The sequence below is a fragment of the Gnatocerus cornutus genome, chromosome 10 (assembly GCF_029298725.1).
Source record: "Gnatocerus cornutus isolate USDA-ARS CGAHR chromosome 10, icGnaCorn1.1, whole genome shotgun sequence".
Classification (NCBI taxonomy): domain Eukaryota; kingdom Metazoa; phylum Arthropoda; class Insecta; order Coleoptera; family Tenebrionidae; genus Gnatocerus; species Gnatocerus cornutus.
This window is the reverse complement of record NC_142242.1, coordinates 7,928,075-7,945,840: the sequence shown is the minus strand read 5'-3', so window position 1 is coordinate 7,945,840 and position 17,766 is coordinate 7,928,075. Positions and strand designations below refer to the sequence as shown.

At 35.6% G+C, this 17,766-nt stretch overlaps 2 protein-coding genes across 2 annotated transcripts; both read right to left on the bottom strand.

The window, feature by feature from the left end:
- Positions 1–635: 635 nt before the first annotated feature.
- Positions 636–12,141, bottom strand: Chd1 (chromodomain-helicase-DNA-binding protein 1). The gene is made up of 17 exons (XM_088048196.1): positions 12,050–12,141; positions 10,934–11,025; positions 6,520–6,682; positions 6,369–6,469; positions 5,395–6,316; positions 5,229–5,342; positions 4,995–5,159; positions 4,798–4,940; positions 4,609–4,746; positions 3,567–4,536; positions 3,059–3,520; positions 2,090–3,010; positions 1,864–2,042; positions 1,708–1,816; positions 1,528–1,658; positions 1,210–1,479; positions 636–1,127 (listed from the first exon to the last, which is right to left on the bottom strand). The coding sequence occupies exons 1-17, from the start codon at positions 12,056–12,058 to the stop codon at positions 908–910; spliced, it is 5,109 nt and encodes a 1,702-aa protein (XP_087904322.1). The 5' UTR covers positions 12,059–12,141; the 3' UTR covers positions 636–907.
- On the bottom strand, positions 11,114–17,310 carry Shc (SHC-adaptor protein). Its single transcript, XM_088048197.1, has 7 exons — positions 16,831–17,310; positions 16,659–16,729; positions 16,369–16,603; positions 16,159–16,319; positions 14,148–14,413; positions 13,867–14,099; positions 11,114–13,813 (listed from the first exon to the last, which is right to left on the bottom strand). The coding sequence occupies exons 1-7, from the start codon at positions 16,915–16,917 to the stop codon at positions 13,685–13,687; spliced, it is 1,182 nt and encodes a 393-aa protein (XP_087904323.1). The 5' UTR covers positions 16,918–17,310; the 3' UTR covers positions 11,114–13,684.
- Positions 17,311–17,766: the final 456 nt, after the last annotated feature.

Sequence of the window (17,766 nt, the reverse complement as noted above, 5' to 3'; positions counted from 1 at the left end):
TTGGATTCAGCGCGAAATTCTGCGTAAAATGAGCCATAGCTCAAATTTGTTTAACAAATAAACGAGATATCGACCGAAATAGATTTTCAAAGGGTGTTTTTAGGGTCATTTTCAAGACGCTATTTCGGGGTGAAAACTACGTTTAGTATTATTGAATTATATATCGATCGAAAGAGGAGCTCGAGATCTATCAACTGCCCAAATCTCATATCGATAGGGCAAATAGTTTACGAGAGGCGATCGAAAAACGAAAAATTGATTTTTTTTATCGATTGACCCAAAAAATTGACCATCAAATTTTTGACTTTTGAGGGCGTAAAACCGTTTCAAAAAATCTCTTATGGTTTTAGAGATATTGAGCTTTGAAAATTTTTCATCTCAAAATTCAATATCCGGAACTTTGATCGCTCATAACTGTTATTTTTGGACCGATTTTAACGAATCTTACTTTTTTGGATTCTACGTAAAATTCTGCGTAAAATGAGTATCAATATTTCAATATTGCTTCTTCATAAATAAGCGAGATATCGACCGAATTGACTAGAAGCCAGAATCTTTCAACTATCTTCATTTATTTTTTTTTTCAAATTTTCCGATTTTTATGTAAAAAGGGTTTCGTCCAATAAAAGAAAATCTATCAAAACATATCTATTTTATTTACATTTAAGTTGTCATTTACACTGGTTGGATAGGCCTGCACATCAGAGTAGTGTTGGCATAACACAGCCACCTTTTTGGGATTTATCATAATCGCAAGTTGCAATAAGTTACACCTTACAAAACATTTGGTATTTAAAAAAAATGCACGATATTCATTGAGATAAAATAAAAAGACGGAAGTAGATATAAACAATCAAAAACAAATCTCAACAAGTTAATAGGTCACTCCACATTTTAACCGTGTATTCTATTGTGGCCGCCTATCATACTCGCGTCTGAAGTCCCTTTCTCCAGGACGCCAGTCACCAGATGTAAACCTATCTCTTTGAAATTGTTCAGGTATATACAGAGGCATTGCCGGAAAGTTGGTAGAAGGGCCGTAGTAAACCGGAGGCCTTTGACCCATGGGAGGCATCCCATCTCTTGGATTTCGGGCAAATCGCCAGTCCACCGGTCCTTCAGGAGACCTGACAAAAACACCATTTTTTTACAACTCCAATCTGACCAACTTTATTAAGTAACTTAAAACAATTATAATCTAAAACTTACCTTTTGTCAGAACGATTAAAATCCCTATGATATCCACCTTGTCTGGCATAATCATATCTGTCGCGCTTGTGCTCCGGAAACCGATCTCTTGATTGCCCTCCAGACCACCGCTCGTGCTCAAGATGGGCCATTTGCTCGTGCCGGAAGCCACCTTTGGGAATTGAAGATGGTTTTCGACTGCGACCGTACCTCGACCATTCACCTTCTTCTTCTGGTTCCTCGCGGTTCTTCCTTTTCTTCTCTTTTTCTCCTTTGTCTCGCTTCTCTTTCCTAAAATCAAGTCATTATTACATGATCCAAACAACTCGAATTTTATACTTTTCAGAATGGTGCTTCTTAGGTTCGCGTTCTTCTTTGTCGTCACCATCATGGCGTCTTTTATTCGTGTGCTCTCGATCATCTTTACTATCATTTTTAGTTTTTTCTTTACTAGTACTGCTGGCAGCGTCCTAACAAATCAATGGTAACAAATCGTTATAAATCAACACAATAAATTACCTCTCCTTTCTTGTCGAGTTTATCCGACTTCTTGCACGCACGTTTGTACAACTTGTACAACTTCTTGGAATCGAACTCGGTAAACTTGGAGACAAAATACCACAAGTTACTAAAAATATAAAGGTAAAACGAAGTTATATCAAGAAAAAAAATTACCTTCTCCACTCCTTGATTTTGTCAGGATCACTATATTGGCTTAAACAATGACTAATTTGTTCACCAATTTGAATCAGACAAAGTCTAGTGTGGTTAACTTGGTCAGCTTCAGATAATGATTGGTCTGGATTGTCTAAAGCTTTCAATGCTTTTTTGACAGGTCTCATTTTTTCTTTGCACTGTAAAACAATTTTAGTTACAGTTTAATAAGTCGTGTGTTTCTTACCTCATTAAATATTGAAGGATCCAAATCACCAAGAACATCTAAGGCTCGAGGTTCGTTGTTAGCTGTGAAATGCATAGGTCCAGCGAGTTTCTTATCTTTCTTTTTGTCCTTCTTCTTTTCTTTTTTGTCACTATGTGATCTGCTACCCTCCAGATCTCTATCGTCGTCTTTCTTGAGTCCAGATTTGTTCTTTTTCTGAAGAAACTGTGTTGTACTCGTTGAAGATGACACAACATAAGTTTCATCGTTTGAGCTGATATCATCATGATCAATGATTTCTTTAGTCAATGCTTTGGTTTCTTTCGATTTCCTTTGTCTCTTCGGTTTTGAGACGCCTTTCTTCTGATCCAACTGTTTCTTCAGTATCTTTAATAAATACTCAGACCGTGACTGTAAATGTTTAGCCTGTGGTTTTTTGTCTTCGTTTAGTAAGATTTTATCTCCAATTCCAAACGTTGGATCTAATTTAATTTGTTCCCATGAACCCATTCCGTACAGATAGATCCCTTGAAGCAACTTAGAATCTTCATTTGTATCCCACTCGACATCAAAGTGTGCTGGTTTCGTTCTTGCATCAAGAACCCATTTACTTCTTTCGTCGGGGTTAGAAGGAAGAACTTCATCAAGAGGTTCGAGTTCTTCTTCACATGCCATCATTGTCTTTGCGTTTACAGAAACACCACCGAGTTTGAATGACGGACCGCGCATTCTTTTACGACCACGACTAGCTTCATCTTGATTACTTTCATTATTTTCTTTGGTGTGTTCACCCATATATGCGCGGCAACGCTCGTGGAGAAGTTCTCCAAGTTTTCGCAGCTCTTGTAAAGGTTTCTCTTGGAGTTCTGCATCACATGCAACGGCTTCAAGACGTTTCAGAGGCGCACTGAATTTCTTGTAGCTCTTAACGAATCGTCTTATCTAAAAAAGAGGATTTTATTATTGTTACTTTGGTTTCAATCAACTTACTTCGACATCTGTGAAGTTTTTTATTCTTTCGCGATTGGCTAGAGGAGGGCGCCCTCTTTTCCTTGGTCTTTCTTCATCGCTTTCTTCCCCTTCGCCGCTGGAGCCACCAGATTCTTCTGCTTCCTTCTTCTTTTTCTTCTTTCCTTTTCCGTCTTCACCGTCGCTCTCAGACTGGTTGATTTGCTGGAGCGTCTTTCGGGAGCGCGGAGGGAGGTAAAGATCTTCCATTTCTTTAGATCTCTCCTCTTCTTCAACTTTCTTTCGTAGTCTTTCAGGAATGATTTCGTCCCAATCTTTGCTTTCTTCGTCTGGAGGATTGGCAACGTTGACAGGTGACGGTTCAGTATCTTCATCGAATGCAGCGAAATTAGCAACTTTGAAAGCGGAGAGAAGTTCGTCTCCTGCCATTGGTGGGGCGTCATCTCTGGTCTCTGCACGACGCAGAATTTCATCGATGTCACACTGTAATAAAATGAAGAGTACAAGAATGAACTGATTTTGGTCTTACGTTTGGTTCTTCGTCTTTGTCGTCTTCATCTTTGAACAATTCTTCCGCGCCAAACTTGAGAATCGCCGTGAGATCTTCTTTATTGAAAGGATTGTTGTTTGAAGATCCTTTCTTGTCTAAAACTGTTCTTCCAGTTGTGTCCATTCGTTGGATGACGAGGTGATCAAGAACCATTTTCTGTTTGGCACGTTCTACGATTTCCTCTTCAACAGATCTCGCTGTTACCAATCTATAGATGTTGACTTGGTTCTTCTGTCCGATTCTATGGGCTCTTGCTTGAGCTTGCAAGTCGTTTTGAGGATTCCAATCCGAATCGAAAATGATCACAGTATCAGCTGTCGCTAAATTAATACCTAAACCTCCGGCGCGCGTCGATAGTAGAAAACAAAAGTCTGTAGACCCTTCAGCGTTGAAATGATCAAGTGCCTGCTTTCTCATTTCGCCCTTAATACCGCCGTCAAGACGTTGAAAAGGGAAATGGCGCAACTGGAGATATTCACTTAAAATGTCCAACATCCTGACCATCTGCGAAAATATCAACACTCTGTGGCCCGTTTCGCGTAAACGAATCAGAAGTTTGTCCAATAACACTAATTTACCCGAACCGCGAAGCAATAACTGCAACTGGTCTTCCTGAGAATTATGCGACTCGTACTCGGTCGGTTTCGTCAACAATGCGTGGTTACAACACTTCTTTAGTTCAATTACGATGTTCAAAAACGTATTAGTTGAACCTTTCACACCTTTGCGCAAAGCGTTGTAGTTTTTCGTCAGGATCCACTTATAATATTGTTTTTGTACCGTCGTCATTTCAACGCGAAGAATCTGTTCTACCTTCGCTGGCAACGACTTCTCCACGTCTTTTTTCACTCGACGCAAGATAAATGGCTCCAGCTGCTTGTGCAGACGCGAGTAGCCTTTCGTTGACGCGTGCTCGTGGTCTTTTTCAAATTCTTCCCACGTCTGGAACCTAAACAGGAAAAAATCGTTTTATTAAGACAAAAAGTAAGTTTGCTAAGTCGGAAACCGAAGATTGACTTACTTTTGGGGCATGATGAAGTGCAGAAGCGCCCACAGTTCTTTGAGACTATTTTGGAGCGGCGTTCCGGTGATCAGCAAGCGATGATTGGTGTCGAATTCCATCAAAGCTTTATATAGTAAAGAATCGTCGTTCTTAAGTCTGTAAGAGGAAGGTTATTTAAACAAAGCTAATTGATTTCGATTTGTTTACCTATGAGCTTCATCAACAAGCAGAACAGCCCAACTTAAACTACCGAGGAATGCTTTATCTTTGAGGACAATTTCGTATGTCGTCAAAATGGCGTTGAACTTCAACCTCTTGGAGCCTTCATAACTCCATTCGTATTGTCGGATCTGCGAAGTCAAAATTTTAGCAACTAGTTGGGAAAAAAAAATTAATAAAATTACCGTATCTCTTGATTGGACGTCTCCTAAATACGTGACAAAATTCAATTCTGGTGCCCACTGCGCAAACTCCCGCTGCCATGAAGTCATCGTCGACAACGGCACAACACAGAGGAACGGCCCGTGTAATTGATAGGTGTTGAAGAGATAATATAGAAAGCATATCGTCTGAACAAAAAATAGTTGCCATTAAAATCTAAAAAACCAATGTTGTATTTACCTGTAATTGTTTATTACCTGGATTGTTTTACCCAGGCCCATCTCGTCTGCCAATATCACAGAGTTTTCTTTCGTCCAAGAGTGGATCAGCCAGTTGAGTCCGTCCATTTGGTAGTCTCTCAGCACCAAGTTCTAAAAGAAGAAACAAAATTCAGTCAAATTCTTAAGATGGTGTTTCTTTTACCTTTTCCTCTCCAGTCATGTAGGAAGGCTGCTCTTTGACTTCGTGGAATTTCGGTCTATACTTCAAAACCTTGCAGTGTTTCGTAGGAGTCTGTTTTGATTGCTCCCGATCGTCAAATTCTTTGATTTTCTTCGGCCACCGTTTCTGGATTAAAATGGAATCTTCCCACGTTGAATCCGCGTAGGGTAAACTCTCCCATTTGATATAATAATCAGTTCCTCCGTCGGGTTTGTTATACTTTGCGATAATTCGCTCGACGTTATTGTAACTCTTGAGAAGCTCCTGGGAGAGTTCCAGTTGACACTCGTAGTATTCTATGTCTTCGGGAGTGGCGTACCTCATCCATTGTTGAATTTCGACTTCTTTCTTGATGAAGTTTTCTAACTTTTTAATTCCTTTGACTTTTTGTTCTTTTAGGGAGTCGTCGGATTCCCACGTATTGTGTATATGCGCCCAGTCCTTCCACTTGATGAGATATTGTTGTTCCGTGTTTTCCAAATCCTTAGGATCTGCTCCTTCATTAGGATCTCCGTTTTCTTCAACGTGGTACATTGTTGTGATGTTTCCAGTTACACCTTTCTTCCCTCGTCTTTGTGCTAAAATTTTTTCAATCGTTTCACATTTTTCCTCAGGTACAGGTTCCGATGACTCGGTGTAGTCTACTTCTAATAAGTCTTCAGAATCAGTTTTGTCGTCTTCACTAGCTTCCTTATAGCTAACGGAGGCGCCAGCTGTCCTTCTTGTGACCGTCCTTCGTTTGGCTTCGTCACTATCGACACTAGAATCATCTGAACTATAATTTGTTTTAGTTTTAGGTTTTTTCATAGTGACACGTTTGGCTCCCACTCGTTTACTTGGGGGTGGAATTTCTTTGTCTTCTTCTGATTCCGATGAACTATCATCGTTGTACCTCCATTCATCACTATACAGAAATAAAATAGTACTAATTATCTTATTTATAAATAAATAAGTACCTTTTTTTCTTTTTTGCGTCATTTTTGTTTTGCAGACGTTCTGGTTCCTTGCGGGATCTAGAAGACCTTCGAATACCATAAATGTCTGGATTTTCGTCCCACTGATAATGAGTTTGTTAAAATTTTACAAAAACACCAAATTCGTGCTTACATCTTTTGAGTCAGATTTCCTTTTGGATTTTGAATCCGGTGATGTGCTAGAATTAGGACTATCTTCCAGATGACTTGATTTACCGTCGTTTTTTGAATCATCATTGCCGGAACCACCATCTCCGACTGAATCTGAGCCGCTGGATGAGGAAGACCCAGAATCACTGAGAACAGATAATTCTATTAGGACGCGAGCTTTTTTACTGAGAGAGCGAAACGATCCTAACATCGAGAACATCTTTACCAAAACTGACTTCTTGCAGTATTTACTGTTGATTAATAATTATAGACTCACGAATAAAGAATGACGGAAATCTTTAATCAATTGATTAGTACGAATACCGATATGTTATCACATTTTTAAAAAACATTCCTTCTGCTGCATGCTATTTAGAATCAACAGGAAGAAAAAAAAATACATTTTATAGGGATGACCTTTTCCGGGGAGATTTAACATTTAACATTTCGGCCAATTTCAAAACAAATTGGGTCTAATGTCGCAATCAAATATATGGTTCTTATTTATTACTTTTACAATTACTTTAATGTAGTAATACTAAACTAATGGCTAAAGAATACCTACGACAGATAACATGAAGTTTGTTTACAAAGATCTAGTTATTACTCGAATAATGTAATTTCAAGTTACGTAAGGCAAATAGCAATCTGAAGTAAAGTTTTGCGTTCTTTAGCTGTGAGTGGTAGCAGATAAAACTCCAAATACATGTATTTGAGCAAAATGCCATTATAATAAAATAAATATCTGTTATCAGGTGATAATTTGACGTTGTAACTGCTCTTGCACACAAAAAATTAAATAAAAAATTAAAATTGTGTAAAACCTTAGTCATAGTAAAAAGCGTAAAGGGTAACAACTAATACAGAATTATGTAATTCAACGTATTTGTTTGTTTTTTGTGACAATTTTGGAAAATTCCCAGCCAATGTGCCCGCGTAAGACTTTCGAGCCCAATATCAACGTTATTTGTGAACGAATTTTAATATTATTAAAGAATTATGTGTCAATGCATTGCAAAAAAATTAAAACAGATATCGGGCATGTTTAAAATTGTCCTTGATTTCATACCAGAGATAATTTAATGTTGATGGAAATCTTAGAGCTTTGTTGCTTTTTCTTAGAAACTGGACCTGCTAGACGGTTAATTTTCAGCGAACGCCTGTTATTACTGTCACTTTGTAAGATAAGAATAATTTTAATTAATTTAAATTTAAATTAAGATAAATAAAATTAACCTTTTCAAAAGAAAAGAGTGTCGTCTGCAATGCCAAATCAATCGTGATTGCTTCGCCCGTTTATAAATAACAAATATGTTGGGCTGAAAAGTCTTAGACAGGTCTGGTCTACTTGTATAAATATTTCGGAATCTTAAAACATGATTTTTGTCAATAAAAATTATTAAATGTTCACATTTCGGAAAAATTGTGTACATTGTACACATTGTTGCAATTTTAACATACATTTTTTTTTAAGTTTGTTGCTAAGTTGTTACAATTTTCTTCCCAAAAATTGTTAGGTCAGTTTCAACTTTCATTAAAATCCAGGTGGAATGGAAGGTAGGGCCACCTTGTCATGCACATATTTTGTGAGAAAATGAACTAAACATTTGTTTATAAAATGTTGAGGAAGCATTGCAGTTGAGCAACAGCTTATCACTTTGCAAGGCTGATTTGATTACAATGTTCATTAGATAAGATTCTTGACTATTCGCAATTCGCAAATATGTAAGTTTTAACTGTTAAAATTAACAAATCAAACTCTAAACCAAAAAAAAGTTCGTCGAAATTGTATGTCTGCTCTTACGATAAAAAAAAAGAAACCTGAAATATATCAAGATATAACTTTTCGAATGACGCACATAATCATTTTACGCACAATTTGACACTTTTGAAATTATCAGGATAAAGGCAAACAAGTTCACACTGAAAATTGTACTATTTCTTACGATAGACAACAGAACTTGGCTCGCTTACAAAAATTTACTGCTCCTCAGTACCGATTTTGGTTTATTGAGAAATTAATTCTGTAGTTTCAGTGGTAAAGTTAGATAATTTAGTGTAAACATTTAGAAAACGTACCTCTTTTTAACTGATTTTAAATTTGACATTTGGATTGAAATATAGACGACCAACCACAAAGACTTGTCAACGTAGACTGATGATTAAAAGTAAGAAATATTAATTTACGCTTGCTATATAATATATACATTCAATAAAAAAAATAGCAATAATACAAAAGTGTAGAAAATTCAGGGAATTTGTGTCTAATTGAACACCTATAGATCTCAAAGTTAATAAAAACCAAAAAAATCGAAAAATTTTAGTTAAAAAAAACATTATAGGTTTACAAATTAAATAAATTCCAAATAAGTTTGTCAAATATTTGTTATTTTCAAGGTTTTAATTACAGAATTGGCTAAACCCTAATAAACTTCATCGAATTAAAAGTGAAATGCTTAATTTAGCCGTTTGCACCATTAGAATTACTTGTGTAATTCACGGTTAACCAGTGCAAATATTCCTGTTGAAGCGCTTATTTATCTTATCATGTTGCAAGCAAAAAATATGTAATGCATGATTTCAAAGGTCGAAGTTCAATTTTATGTAAATTTATGAATAGGTGATAATTATCACTAATTTAATCTAACGAGAAGCAATGTTTCGATTAAACAGGTATTTGAAAATTGCTAAAAAAATTAATAGAAACACTAGAATTAAAAAAAAAAGCTCAAAAATTTTCATTATACAGTAGAAGTTCGATAATGTGAACAGAAAAAACAAGGACTGTTCATAATATCGAAAATGTTCACCCTATCGAGTGTCTTTTTTGTAGTAGAAAAAAAATGAAGCACGAAAAATAAACCATTTATTGTATAAATCGTCGTCTAAGCGACATGCTGAATCTCAATTGTGAAAATATTTTGTTACTACTTTTTCTCAAATGATTTGTTTGCGAAAATTTTACTGGTGGGGATTATCTTTTGTATTACTGTCTAACCTTAAGCTAAAACTTGATACCAAATAATAATTGAGAAAAATTAAATACACTGGCAAAAACAGTTTTTGTAAAAATTGAGATTGCGCATGTTGCCGCTTAGTTGACGAAATATCCACGGTTACATTTATTAATGCTTTACAAATTTACAAAGAACGACGATATTTTTGGCTGCACTTTCTTTTTATTTATAATAGTTGAAACAGCATATTCATGGCTAATTGAACATATTGTAGACTTAGCTAATCCAAATTTTTGTAAAAGACTGGCACGTGCAGCGAACTCACACAATACTCTACTCCAATATTGCAGGTAGACAAGCAAAAATCGGTGGGAAGTTGGAAATCGAAATTGAGACATAACAAACCACATAAAACGAAACAAAAAAAGGTTCACGTAAGCGAGTGTTTCCACTGTTCACAATATACGACGTTCAATATAAAAAATTTCATGTTCACACTATAGCATCCTTCATATGACAGCAAGTTCACGTTATCGAGCTTCTATTGTACTTCAAAATGTGAAAAAAGGCGAAGTTAAAAATTCAATGCGTAGGTCAAATGTAGAAATAGTTTACCCTGGTTCAATGTATCCAAATTAGTATCAGTTTCATTTGTCCACTCGAAATATGGCCATCCGAATATTTCTAGTTTTTATAAATATAAATTATGTAATCATGACCCCAAAAAAACATGGTAATTTTTGGTCTAATTTACACGCCATTTGAAATTAGTAAAACTTGTTTTTAATTACAAACTAATCGCAGTCATTTTTCCATAAATCGAAAACACTGTCGTTAAGGTTCTGAAATGCTTCCAAATTCTTTGCGAATTGCTCGTTTATCCTCATTTGAATGATTATGATTTTACCCGAATTCCCAAAGGATCATGACTATTTTTGTGGAACATAAAGCGGTTAATGAACTTTCACTGTCTTGGAGGGCCCAGGAACGAATGCAATCGGTACATAAAAGAAATAAATAGACCACCAATCTCTACCTATATGTGACTACTGAGTTAAAATAAAAACTCTTGTGACCGATATTCGCATCAATATTAACTCAATAAAATAGTATCAATCATAAATCATGATTCAGATTTGCGCATCACTTTATATCACCTATGAATAAAATAGCCCATTTCCTGGAAAACAATACAGTGGCATTTCGATTATTGGAATTCCGAATTTTATTGAAGCAGTATTTCAAATTCAAATTCAGTCAAGTGACCTCCAACAGTTTTTTTCCAATATTTCATTGAATTGCTAATTGAATTAGGTCACGATGCTAACAAAATTTTATCTCAAGGAAATATTTTGACCCTCCATAATCGAAGAAATCTCCAAAGAAAACTGTTTAAGTTCACTTACCTTTGTACTAAAAGATCAATTAAAGATGTCTTACCTTTCTGATCCGGAATTATTAGACGAGGAGTCACTTTTGCTTTCGTTGTCTGAACCAGACCCAGAATTTTCTGAATCTGACATGTCACCCGTCTAAAAAAAATACAAAAGTGCCATAAATCAAGCACACAAAAAATTTGATGTAGAAGTTGACAAGGACCCTTTCAATAAAAAAAAATAGTAACAACGATATTGTTTATTTTTATATAAAACACAATAAATACAAAGTAGGTACGTAAATAATAAAAATAAACATTCATGAAAAGTCATAAATTGATCATTTTCTAAGAGAGAATCGTGATTAAGGTGGTTTTATTTAACACAAGTTCAGAAGGGCAAGTTACTTTGTAGGCGATTTCAGATACTTTTACAAAAAACTGTCGTTTAGTTGGGACTAGATTGTTTTTTTCTTTGAATAAATGTCCTGTTGTGTTTGAAAAACGTGCCCAAAAACGAGATTTTCGTGTAAAAGTCCTGAGAGGGTTAAAAACTAAACACGTTTAATTCTGACAATCGTACCCTAAAACATATTTAGGTTCTTTTTATGGTCCATATTACCAAATCTAAGACTACATAATAGAAAGTCATGATTTGTAGAGGTTATATTCGACAATCAGATCAACCCCTTTCAAAAAGTGGTGCGAAAAATGGAAATATAAAGCAATAATGAATGAAAAAGCTTAGTTTCGGTTTTGAGGGATATTGGGGAAAAGCAGGACGTTAAAAGGAATGAGAAAAGATCAGGAAACATAGGTGAACACGTTGGGATGTAGTAAGGGAGGTTACAACAAGAGAAACCCATAACTTTAGTCTTAAATTGCTCAAAAGGGTCCATCTCAAAAATTGAAAATTTTGGGCTTAATAGGTTCCTAGAAGTGTGGAGAAGGTAAATACGCGAAGAAATAGGTGGAACACGATCTGCTACAGGGTGAAAATGACCAAAAACCATTTGTAAACAAAAATATGCAAGGGAAAACTGTGTAAAATCTTACAGGGAATCAGACCACGCCCTTGAGTTCACATTGACGCAGTATTTAAAAAACACGTTTTAATCCACGGGAAAAGTATTTTATGCAAACAACAACCCTTAATTTAGTATTTAAAGGGAAAATCTTACCTCAGGCATCTTGCACCACGTTTATCTTCGATTTCTCGTTTTTACTATGAGCAAGCACAATGGAAATTTTTGAAAAACCCACACGAAATGTTCTTTAAAGTTTTCATAACGCAAAATTTTGAAAAGTCTAAGCGATAAAGCGAAAATTTGGCGATTTTGTAAAAGAGTTCATGCAACACCACTACGAGACGCCATTTTGTACAACTACGCCGACGAGTTTTAAATGGAATTCACTGTAAATTGAAACCACGAATAATGAGAGTCTTTTTAAACTTGTTTATAAAATACACTTTTTAGGTTATACTATCACAATTCACCACTAGATAGGGTTAAGTTAGTTATTATTGATGCCACCATAATTGTATGCGATGGTGCTCGCAGCCATCTTGACTTTCTATCTGAATCGACAGCGTAGCCAAAAGCGCAAGTGGGGGGCAGGGGAGCCAACTGTAGAAACAGTGGGAATCTCCGCGGTTAGCGGGGAGAGCGCGGTAATGTGACATTTCTCTGACGTCACCGACGTAAACTTTATTCGTTATTACCATAAGGTAGATTTCGCGTAACAGAGTCTATTGCATGAGAATTATTTTCCTACAGCTTTTGTCCAATCAAATCTTGGGAAAACGCGGCATCCGTTTCCGGAACTTGGATAAAAAAAATCCAAATTTCGTACCAACAAAATTTTAACCAACTTTTACGTAAGAAAAACCCTAAACCTGCACAATTTCACGAATTATACGAGGACATTTCAAAGAAATTCTCAGATCTAACCTAAATCAATCAGGAATGTGATGGTCTTTATCAAAAGCGCGCTAAATTCAAACTGGTTTTAATAAAATTTGTTTGTTCTAAGGTCACTTATCATCAGCTTCACCATTTTGAAGCAAATTTTAATGTATTTAATGTGCAGACAAATCCACAAAAATGCGCTCAAGCACTCAATTATAATATTTTTCACGAATTTTTGTAAACTTGGCCACAACAACAGTCTTGTTTATGGAAGCAGTATGACTAAATGCAGTCCACTTTTTTTTACTTAAAAATAGTACCACACAGCATAAATATCTGAAGAAAATTGTCTTAATCACCAATGTAACTAATCTTCATTTGGTTTCCCTTTAAACTTGAGAAAAAAGTATCAAATCAAGCCAATTCCATCATGAAAGATGCTTGGGGTTAAATAAAAACCAACCACCGGTGTCTTAAAACTTCAACAGCCCCAAGCACCTTTCATTTCTTTCTGAACCTGAGGTACCTATCACATCTGTTCCGTTTCTTTCAATTTAACTAAAGACTAAAATCACAATAATCAGCGCGTACTTTTGCATAACATTCTTGCGATTAAATGATTTAAATGCAACTAATACTTTCACTAGTGATTAAATACTTTAATGACTTATGCTGTGGTATTTCAATAAAGAATTCTTTGCCACAGAAACTCAAGATTAGTGAATATCACCAACAAGCTTAGCAAAAATAAATGCATTTGTATATACGTACATATATATATATAATATGGCAAATCATTTGAAATAAAAAAATATAATTTGTACTATAAGAATTTGCTAAACTTGCATTGAACAGTACTATAACATAGAAGCTAGTGCAAGGCAAATTCATATTCACCAGCTATAATTACGATATTCTGGGTACTGGATTTCGAAGTACTAGAACGCTTTCTGCTGATATAATGGGTAGCACGTTCTCGCAATGGAAGTTGATAAGATGACTAACACTGTTGAACATGCGATCTCTTGTCCTAATCTGTAAAAACAACAATTAAAAAAAAACAACAAACTTTCAATCAAAAAACTAACCACTCCTTCTGGATCAATCAACAACAGATGCTTCTTTGTGTCGTCTTGTATTCCCGAAAGAACAAACTGTCCCTCCGAATTCGGTGATTCCCTCACAAGAAAATCTCCATCTTTCTGTAATAACTTCTCGGCGTCTGCTCTACTGATCTGACCATGAAACCAAATTTCATTCTGAAGTTCCGCTAAGTGATCTTCTATACTTCTTACAGAAATTTGATGGTGAGTGAATGGTTCTAAAACTGTAAATTAGACCACACTCGAAGACCCAACGTTTAACTTACGCATATCAAAAACGTCGCGTTCTTTAAATGTAACACTGTCATTGACGTAATCATGATGTGCGGTATCAAAAATGGACATATCAGAATTTAGATCTATCAAATTAGGACTCTGAACTGATGGAAGAGTAGTGAAGGGAGGTACCACGGTTGGGAGAGGAGGAACAGGAGGAGGGCCTACATCTGGGGGCACTTTTCCTGGTAAGTCGTTGTAGTAGTCTTTGTCGGCGTCTCCACCTGTGGAAGTTGAAGGCTGACCCATAGCTAACCTGAAATTGACAATTGAATGCCGTTGGTAACTTGTTGACAAACTCAATCATAAAATGTGACAAAGAGCAGAAAAACTACAACTTTTCACTAGTTTCGTTAAAGCATAACCTGAACCAAATCATCTCCGATTATTTTAAGTACGTTCTTTTATTTCAACCAACGCAATATTAGAAAATGAGAATGTTTTTACAGAATGTCATTGAAAATAGATTTTATTGAAGTAAAAAAACGCAAATAAAAAGATTAATACGTAATCAACTAATCAAAAGTGTTTATAATGAAAACATAACAAAACATCTTGATAATAAGATGTAATTAGGAATTAGTAATTAACAATCGTTAAAACATTCGAAGTATTGTAAACAATTACTCCTTTCGTTATCGAAGAAAAAACACGAAAGCTTGGAGTTTTTTACATGTTGCCATTACCTCCACCTGTCAACAAATTGTTTTAAGTCAACAGGTAGAACTACCAACACATTTCAAAATTCAAGTCTTGCTTAAATGTCGTTTCTATTCGATCTTAATGGCATTGTAATATTTCCTTTTACAACGTAGAAAATAATTTTTTTCATGTCACGTACACAATCGTCTATCAGTTTCAACATTTCAAATATTGACAATATTTCATTTCAACACGTAACAAGTATCAAAGAAACAATTTGAGAGATAACAAAGTCACCAACATATTTTGAATTCTAAAGCTGTCTTGATTGTCGTTCCTATTCTACCTCATGGCATGCCGTTAAAAAAATGACCCAAGAGAGATAAAAACTGAAATCACTTTATTGACTCATGTAACTTCCTTTCACGACGTGAAAGCTAAAATTTGTTGAAGTTACGATAAAAAACTACATCAAAAAGAATTTACATTTGTTTACATGTTAGTAGCACTCTTATCTCTGAGATTGGACAATCAATTACTAAAGGTTTAGATTAATTGACTCGAAAAGAAAAACAGGTAAACTAACGACAAACAAATGGATGGGACGAATTAGAAATGTTTTGAAAAAAGTCTGATCACCAAACCACAACCACCGCCAAAAACAAATTATTGGGGTATGTAGTAAGGAGAAAGCAAAGTCCGGCTCTGATTGCCAGATAATGTCTTAGTAAATACCTTTCGTTCCCATCAAATAATCAAAATCATCGATAACTTTTAAGGTACAAACAAAACGGAAAGAGTAAAATTTAGGGAAAGTACCTGCCTAGTACCTATGACCTTATGAGTGACATAATAAATAAAAATGTAAATATTCAACAAAAACAATAAGAATTTGATTGAACGAAGAAAAAACTTATCAATTGATAAACACATACAAGCAGTAAAATTTTAATTTCGTGTTTTTGTTTTGAAATTTTCTGAAACCTTTTGTTTATCGTTAGTTCAATTATTATTTTGTCGTGTAAATAAGATTATAATCGTTAAACCACTTTATATTTAAAACGTCGTGAAAAAGGCGTATTTTGACGTGTCAATATTTATGTCCAATTAATAATATGTAATTAACCAAAACCAATTAAACTGTCACTTTGGAATAACAGTTACCAACACACTAAATTCCAAAGCCTACCAAAGATAATTCTTGTAATTAGTGAGCTAAACTCTAATGAATGACACTGAAACCCGATCGTTTGTATGTCAATCTGGTTGTCGTTTCAATTTTTTTCCAGTACTACCAAATGGATGAAGTCATGATGGGGTAAAATTCAAGTGGTGCGTTATAAAAGCATGAATATTTACCCAACTTGTGTTGGTTTCATGTACTGCTTGAACCTCAGCTCAAATGCTTGTCCTATTGTCGCGATGACATCTTTGGCTAATCCTCCTCCACATTCCAAGACATAACAAGCTCTGAAGTCATTGACATCCTTGGCAACATATCCAACAAAGTCAAGTGTGTCCTATAATCTAAATATTACATAACATAAAAACCTCCCCTTTTTAACTTACACAATCTCCTCCAGAAGCAAATGAAATATGTGGCATATCATGACAGGCTATAACTTTGTTGTCATCAAAAGAAGTGAGTGACAGACTTGAACTAGAGACATTAAGTGATACATTAGCTCCTGCATGGTTCATATTAGGAACTTCAGCAATGGCTTTGAGGACCTTTTTGTCGACTTTTCGCTTCTTATCAGCGGTTTTGAAACCCGCAGTTTCACACACCTTGTTTATGCATTCTCTATAAGAGAAATTGGTGAGAACAAGATGGTGGATTTGCAAAAATTAATACTCACTTGGCAACAGTCGACCGGGTTTTGAAATTTAGAGTTTTCATGGAAACTTTCACTTCCAGACACCCCACATACTGGAAAAAAGCATCAAATTATAGAATGAAGGGTGAAATTTCAAGGGTGGCTCAAATCGATTTTTAGGGTGTGGAACTGAGAAAAAGGGTGTTAAACTCACCTTTACAGCATAACTAGCCCCTTGTTTCGAAATTAATTTGTCAGAATGGATCCACCCACTTACTGGCTTACTAATGAAGGCCGACATTTTCCTTCTGGTACCTTCTTGGGTGTGGACTTGAGCCCCTTTTCACCTCACTTTTACACGAAATTTTCGAAAAACTCGATTTTTCCAGGGATTTTCGAGAACGTTCTTTTGTTCGCCCAAGATGACGTCGACTGAATACCGCTTTCACAGCCAACTACGCAGTACTCACTAAACTTATTAAATTAGTATCACATGAATTCTTCATTGTTTCAATGCGAAACTTTCTCATTTCGGTTGTTTTACGAACGCGTAGAAAAAATTTCGATAATTTTACCCCAAATTGGACACTTGGTCCGAGGCTTCACATTTCACACTTGCTTGAATTTCTCTGTTTTCTAACCGATTCTGATTGCGTCATAAACATGGCTCTCTTGTCCTTGAAGAAATTTGATCAAGTGCGCCAATGCGCTTTTGTGCATGCGCACGACGAAAACACCCGAGCGGCACGAAGGACAAATAACTTTTTGTCAAAGTTGGTATAGGCAACCAAACTTACACACGTTCGGCAATGCAAATTAGTGCAATTTTGCAAATATTACAATTACATACAGTGCGTTTTTTTAAGAGTGTCGAGTAACGGGAAATCCGAGAAAATTGTGCCCCATTCAAATTTCGATTTTTTTTTCTACAGTGGTGTCTGATATTGGAGTTAAAATCTTTGCACTTTATTCGGGTACACCCTCTATGAATAATTTTGAATTCCGCACCAGTCAGCGTACAACCTTCTAGCGCCTAGGAAAGGCTCCAAATTCGATAATTTTATTAAATATAAGTTTCAGAGGATGGGCGAGGCGAAATCAGCTTAGAAATTTCACTCTCAGTCACATTATTTTTAACATATAGTATATT

Coding starts and splice junctions, on each gene's coding strand:
- Chd1 (XM_088048196.1), bottom strand. Junction 4,537..4,608: donor CACTTCATCATGCCCCAAAA/GTAAGTCAATCT, acceptor TTTCCTGTTTAG/GTTCCAGACGTGGGAAGAAT. Junction 1,480..1,527: donor AAGAAGCACCATTCTGAAAA/GTATAAAATTCG, acceptor ACTTGATTTTAG/GAAAGAGAAGCGAGACAAAG.
- Shc (XM_088048197.1), bottom strand. CDS start 16,917: ATGTCGGCCTTCATTAGTAAGCCAGTAAGTGGGTGGATCCATTCTGAC. Junction 16,320..16,368: donor TTGCTTCTGGAGGAGATTGT/GTAAGTTAAAAA, acceptor TTTAGATTATAG/GACACACTTGACTTTGTTGG. Junction 13,814..13,866: donor TGATTGATCCAGAAGGAGTG/GTTAGTTTTTTG, acceptor TTGTTTTTACAG/ATTAGGACAAGAGATCGCAT.